The sequence below is a fragment of the Triticum urartu genome, chromosome 6A (genome assembly GCF_056163025.1).
Source record: "Triticum urartu cultivar PI428250 chromosome 6A, HENAU_Tu73, whole genome shotgun sequence".
In the NCBI taxonomy this organism is placed as follows: domain Eukaryota; kingdom Viridiplantae; phylum Streptophyta; class Magnoliopsida; order Poales; family Poaceae; genus Triticum; species Triticum urartu.
The window spans coordinates 157533023-157540155 of record NC_141878.1 but is presented as its reverse complement, the minus strand read 5'-3'; the positions used below and the strand labels follow the sequence as shown (position 1 = coordinate 157540155).

The following is a 7133-nucleotide window of genomic DNA, read 5'->3' as shown; positions in this document are numbered from 1 at the left end:
GATTTATACCCCGTTGTAACGCATGGGCATTGTTCTAGTTGTGTTAAAAAAATATTTGACTCCAATGGCAACACATGGCCATATACCTAATTACTTAAAAAAATACCTAAGATTTTGTCTTGCGTTTCTTTCTTCCACCCATCCTCACTCCTCTTCTCGCCTCCTTGATTTTTGGTTTTCTCGATTCTTTTTTGATCGATTTTCTTAAAAACATGGTTCAACTACCACGCATCTAATTTGTCTATCAAATAAGATAATGGTTTCTTTGAAGTTAACAAATATTGTTTTAATTGGCAGTTAAAGCCTTCCCTAATATATAATCGTGGCAAAATGGTAGATAAATCACATTGGTTGTGTACAAAATATTTATGTGCTCGCTACAACACATAAACAACTAATTTAAGTTAGAATTTTTGTTACTACAATACTTGTTACGAGGTCATATATTCAAAAAGATAAAGATGGACATGGTTCTGCGAGCACCCCGCATGAATAGTAAATTAAAAACTATATCAGGAGATTTTTTAAAAAAATTCTAAAATTTTGGGTATTGAACTTGATCGATCATTCTACTCAAGTACGAAGTTTAATGAAGCATTGACACCATGGTACCTTCAGTGAAGAAAATATAATTGGCGTCTTATTATTCATAAAATGGTACTTTTTAACGTAGCTTTGATTTTGTCATTTTTGCCCAGAATATCACGGATGTCGTTTGAAAACTTTATATGCGAGCATCGACCATGCATGTTACAAAAATAATCATTTTTAATTTTTTTAGTACTTTTATGAAATTATAATTCGTAAAGCGTGCGTGTTGGACAATTTTCACCAACTCTGCGTTGACCATACATTTATGAATGGAGATCATATTAAAACAGCATAACAAAAAAATTCATTAAACATACTTTAGATTTTAGCATTAATTTTAATTTATTTACTCATTGATTTAAATGAAAAGATCGGTTAAAACTGTCAAGATGACTGATTGATAGCTATGACCAAACCATCATCGTTATTATCACCATCAACAACTACATCGTTTTTTTTACGCCTCCTTTTTTCCTCTGCCTATTTATTGAGATGTGCGCTGCGCACAGGAACTGTGTAGCCGGTCCTGCGCGCAGCCGCACATCGACAGAACACATAAAAGTCTCGCTCCCATCCATGGCCCCGAACTAAACGCCCAGTCTGAACTACACGCTGCGGCAGGCGCGGCAGCGCAGCGCATCCCCGTCTTCTCCTTGTCGTCTAAGCCAGCGAGGGGCGGACGCCGTCGCCGTCGCCGTCGCCGCCGCGCTCTCCTCCTCCGCCTCCTCCGCTGCCGCTCTTCCTCGAGCTGTCCTCCGCACGGCAGGGAGATAGAGGGAAGGGAAGGGGCATCTTCTGACATCAGCAATGGCGGTAGGCTCTCTCTCTCTCTCTCTCTCTCTCTCTCTCTCTCTCTCTCCGTCCTCCCTTCTTCTGGCGATTTTAGAGCCCCATCCATTAAACGGATTTCTACAAGTTATACCAGAGGACTCATCTCTTGATTCTTAGGGGCATTTCCCATGCAAGGATTGCGTTCCTGCAAAATCTTTTGCGATTCCTTTGCACAGCATTCGTGCTGAAATTTCCACTGACAAAAGCTCTTATGAAAGATTCCTTTGTTTTCCCCACTGCTCAATCATGCAAACTCTCCATCCCGATGCGGAGGAAGCTCTCGTGTTTGTTATTTTTGATTGACGTATCAGTCTGTGCGCGACTCTGTTTTCATATGTTCGATGGGAAAAACTACTTACTGCACATTGGAGGTTTTGTGGTTTGTTCGATGGGAAAAAAAACTTTCTGCATATTGTGGTTTTGTGGCGAGTTTGTTCGATGAGGAAAAAAAACAACTCGATGCGTTCCAGACCCTATAGAATCGGATCCGCCGTATATAGCAGAGTAGGCATCTATGTTGCATTGGTTGGTTAGCTTCTCAGCCTCTGTCCTTGTCTGCATTTTCTCACGTTGGTCAGGTATCAGGGTCACACCAGATAAGATGCTGCAGTCGTTAGTCAAAATACCGGCTCATATAGCAGAGACAGCAGCGCCGGCTAAACTCTCATTTGAATCTTTTTTTAGGGTCCATTTGGTCTGATATACGTTCTTTTAAATTTTCGGTGATGCATTCTGGGCACTAGAGTTGAATGGCACTGCTGGGATTTCGGCTGCCGCATGGTCATTTGTTTCATATGTTGTTCATGTTGACACATTGACACTCTTATGGTCACACACAGCATTAACAAGTCGAAACTCTTTTATAAAATAATAAGTAATACTCCCTCTGTAAAGAAACGTAAGAGTGTTTAGATCACTAGTACTTTAGTGATCTAAACACTCTTATATTACTTTACGGAGGGAGTACTTTTTTTACTTCTCTCGCACTTCAGTTAGTACATTTGAGCTGTTCATTTGGACTGCAAACTACCGTTGCTTATCCATTTGGTTCATCTGCCACTCTGGCCCCTGCGTGTTTGGTTAGTCTTATTCTAGGTGATAATGGCCAAACCTGGTCGATCTAATCACCTATTTAGATTTACCAGCTTTATCACCCCCCCCCCCCCCCCCCCCAATACTCCAATACTTCTTGACATCCCCATATTTCAGTTATTTAGCATATTTCAGTTATTTAGCATCCCCGTAACTGGAACTTGAAATTTCTAATTGTACTGATGTACAGTATATGTTTTGCCCATTAGCTTAATGTCTTGTTGATGTCTTGTTGTGACACTGCTGGAGGGAGTTTGTTTGATAAAAAGAGATGGTCTTTTCTTCTTCATTTTTTATGTTCTCTAAACTGTACTGCAAAAACGTCTTACATTAGTTTACAGAGGGAGTAGAACTGAATATAGTTGTACTGATTTACGCTAGAGATTTCAATGGCGATATCTTGTGGCTGTTGTGGGCTTGTGACAGAATAATTCTTCTTTGTGCGTCATTTTGTTCTCTATTATTGCTTTTCTGGTGGTTTGCTTTCAATATTGATCGAGGTGTGCTTAACTCATGTGACAGGACCGGGATAGCGACAGTGATGACAATGTTAAGTTTGAGTGGGAAAGTGATGGTGAGGCTGAGCCTTCATCGGCTCCGGCTTTCAGGAACTCGGATGCTCCTGGCCCATCCACGCTGGTACTTCAGCACAAGAGCTAGCCCTGACTTGTAATTATTATGATTATAGTGTGATATTTGTTTGTGCAAATGTCTAAAGGATTGTAATGGGCGGGCCAACGAGGAAGTGCCGTCTACTGCTTTAATTGAGGAATATGTAGCAATGGGCTTCCAAAAAGAGATAGTCGTGAAGGGCATGAAGGAGATTGGTAATACTCAAAGTAACTAGTTTCATTTCATTTGTCTTGTTTATGTTTATATCTTGTGTTTCAACTGAGGCTTTTGTTTTCAGGGCATAGCGATGCAGATGCATTGCTCGAGCTAATTCTCACATATCAGGTATTTGTCCATGTGCTTTATCTTGCGTTTATTCTATGATGCTTTTGCTACATGGCAAAGATTGTATGTTATACGATTGGTGATGTGAAATGCAGGCACTAGGTGCTGATGATGCAGTGGGTAACTGCTCTACTTCTGGCTGCGCTCCTCAGAGTGTTGAAGAAGTTGATGATGATGAGGATCTTGATTTTGAGAATTGGGATGGCGACGATGACGATGTTGGTGGTAGAGGGACCAACTGTGATGATCCTGGTGACGAGGTAGATGATTCCTGATCTTTAGTTCAGTAGCTGAGAATTCTTTGATCATATATGTGCTGTTATATGTGAAGTCTTTGCCATGCATACCTTGAGCACCCTCTTTATGTATTGTTTGAGTTTTTTTCTTTGCTCCGAGTATTTCAACGGTGTAAAATTGAATTGTGAAGTTTGAGCACTTTGTTTTTTACTTAGAATTCTCATCCTGTTTAAGTTTATCGTGTACGTGTGATAAGGGAGTGAGGTTGAATACCACTAGACCAGTACCTCCCGCATAGTAATCAATCAAACTGGAAAATAGTAGAAACTGAGTGTATTATTGTCCTGCTTGTTTGTGATTTTTATGAATTGGAAAATTTATTTCTGTTAGACACCACTCCTTTTCTCTTCAGTTCTTATGCATTTGAATATTAGTTACACGACTTGAAACTTGTGGAATCGGGATGGTATGAGCAAATCATACTACAGATGCTTTAACCAAGAGAAGATACTCTGTACATACCACGAAACAATTATGCTCTTTGGTTGACTTTGTAGTCCAAGATATAGTGTACAATCAGACTGAGCTGAGAAGAGTTCATAAGAAATAGAAGCTAAACTTGAATGCCGAGTACTACATAATTCTAGCCTGCACTTGGGTAAAGTTTGTCCTGCAACCCAGCTCATCACTTTTCCATAGAATGCAAGGATGGTTGGAAACTAGCTTGCTGATTAGGACGAATAAGATCTACAAGAATTAAATGGCATTGTTCAAGATTCTTCTATTGACTTTCAGTTACACAAAGTGATCTTAATACTGGAAAAGTACATCACATACTGCACTAGTTGCATCAAACTTCGCTCCAAGACCAACCTCAAGAAGAGCAATATCTACATGTTAGAGCCGAAGAAAGCAAGGGATTCGATGTAGAAATGTTATGCTAGAAATACATACACAGAGTCACTAATTTAGAAATCTCAGAATGTAATATATGATGTGATAGCTGATTTTCGTGTAGGTTATGCAAATAAAACTAGTGATGAGAATATTGTATGGTTGAACCCTATACATGGCTATATATATGTAATGACTGAAAACAACAAGTAGGGAAAGAGTATGGAGTGCTTGACGTCTATTATACCTGCTCAGCAAAAAAATATCTTGATTGCTAGCAAGGTGATGAGCCTGAAATAGTGTGGAATGCGAATATCTTCATGTTCTCCTGAAGATGCACACATTTGCCTTATCTTCCATCGGTCCTAACTTTCTTCCACTGCTATGCATCCAGCACAGACTGCCATTATGTGATACAACAAACTTGAACATGTACTTTCAGTTTATTCCTGTCCATCACCACCAATACATCATATCGATATTTGCTAATGTGGGTAGTTGTTTCAAGTGTAAAATGATGAGCATTTCTGTTCATGCAAACAGTAACTCTTGTATTAATGTCATTCTCAAACAGCACCAGAGAACAAGAAGTTGAGTTCCTAAATCATTTCATTGTTTTAACTCTTGATCAGTGTTTTTCTATTGTTTCTTGGGTGGTCTGTGCTATTCATTTCTTTACCGTTGATTAGCTGTAGTCCCCTTCATTTCTCTGGCCCTATAGATGTCGGTACATAGTTGTATTTCTCTATCAGCAATCACTCAGTTGGCATTAATAAGTCAGTGAGATGTAGCAAGTGTTTTCTAATCTCATTTTTTATTGCAACTCTGAAGGATTTTCTACAAGAGATGTCACAGAAAGATAAGAAGATCAACTCATTAGTAGGCATGGGCTTTGCTGAAGATGAAGCAAATATTGCTATTAGGAGATGCGGTATGCTCTTTCTGAAATTTTTGTCTCGACAGTCATGCTTTCACGGAGAAGGCAACTTATGCTATACATTTCTGTTTAAATTTTCCTAGGTGTGGATGCTGATCTCTGTGTATTAGTTGATTCGATTAGTGCATCACTGGTTGCAGGAGATTTCAATTCCAGAAACATATCTGACCATCAGGTACCTTGTGCTTTTATGTACATTTCAATAAGAAACGGTTCTGCTTTTAGTTCGATGTACCTGAAATCCGTGTACATTTGGTAGGTTATGGATAGATGCTTTGATTCGTTTGGAGGGAGAAAGAAAGCAAGATTGATGGAAGAGAGCAAGAAAAGGAGGATGCAATATGCACAAGGCAGTGGACCCTCCTTTGCTGGTAGCCATGATGAGCCAACGCGTATCCCAGATCCTATGGTTGGATTTAATCTGCCCAGTGACAGAAAACCGTCAATGACCAGAATGCTTCCTGAACAAGCTATCGGACCACCTTTTTTCTACTTTCAGAATGTGGCCCGAGCTCCAAGAGGTGCATGGACGACCATTTCAAAAAAATTCTATGACATTCAACCAGAGTTTGTAGATTCCAAGTATTTTTGTGCGGCTTCAAGGGAAAGTGGGTACATCCATAATTTGCCAATTGAGAACAGAGAAGCTCTTCTCCCTTTCCCACCAAAGACCGTATTTGATGCATTCCCTCATTATAAGAAGTGGTGGCCTTCTTGGGACCCAAGAAGGCAGCTCAACTGCTTGCAAGCAAGTGTGGCAACTGCAAAGTTCACAGATCAAATCCAGCGTGCTCTTGCAAGATCAGGCAACCCAAGTGTTCAGAAACATGTGGTGGATGAGTGCAAAACTTGGGATCTTGTCTGGGTTGGGAAAAATAAGGTTGCTCAGTTGGAGCCTGATGAGATGGAATCTCTGCTCGGTTTCCCAAGGGACCACACAAGGGGAATCGTCAAGACAGAGAGGTACAGATCTCTTGCGAACTCCTTCCAAGTTGATACAGTTGCTTACCACCTATCAGTGCTGAGGGACATGTTTCCCAATGGTGTCAATGTGCTGTCCTTGTCCACCGGAATTGGAGGAGGAGTGGTGGCTTTGCACAGGCTTGGGATCCGCATGAGGACAGTGGTGTCTGTTGAGAAAGGCGAAACTAATAGGAGGGTTTTTAATGGTTGGTGGGATCAGACCCACCAGACAGGCAAGCTGGTTGAGATTGCCGACCTGAAATCTCTCACTAATGAGAGAATTGCATCGTTAGTTGGTAGATTTGGTGGCTTCGACCTGGTGATTGGGGGCAGCCAAGGTGAGCAATCTGCTTTGTTGTACGACTACCCCAGAATCTTGGATGCCATCAAGTCAGCTATGGCAAGGATGTAGGCTAAGCATCATAGTACCTATTCTGTCACTTAGTGCTTATCTCTAGGAACCGCAGCTTCCCACAGCTTCATCTATGTAAGGATGTAGGCTAAGCATCGTAGTACCTATTCTGTCACTTAGTGTTTATCTCTAGGAACCGCAGCTTCATCTATGTTTGAACATTGAGGTGACGTGGTGGATATTTATTTGCAAGAAATGCCCTTGTTTTCAGTATCGAAA

At 40.7% G+C, this 7133-nt stretch overlaps 1 protein-coding gene across 1 annotated transcript; it reads left to right on the top strand.

The window, feature by feature from the left end:
• The first annotated feature begins 1116 nt into the window (after positions 1-1116).
• On the top strand, positions 1117-7133 carry LOC125517486 (DNA (cytosine-5)-methyltransferase DRM2). The gene is made up of 8 exons (XM_048682690.2): positions 1117-1404; positions 3037-3153; positions 3233-3341; positions 3425-3471; positions 3567-3731; positions 5434-5533; positions 5623-5714; positions 5799-7133. The coding sequence occupies exons 1-8, from the start codon at positions 1399-1401 to the stop codon at positions 6912-6914; spliced, it is 1752 nt and encodes a 583-aa protein (XP_048538647.1). The 5' UTR covers positions 1117-1398; the 3' UTR covers positions 6915-7133.

Coding starts and splice junctions, on each gene's coding strand:
- LOC125517486 (XM_048682690.2), top strand. Junction 3,154..3,232: donor CTCCTGGCCCATCCACGCTG/GTACTTCAGCAC, acceptor AAATGTCTAAAG/GATTGTAATGGGCGGGCCAA. Junction 3,732..5,433: donor GTGATGATCCTGGTGACGAG/GTAGATGATTCC, acceptor GCAACTCTGAAG/GATTTTCTACAAGAGATGTC.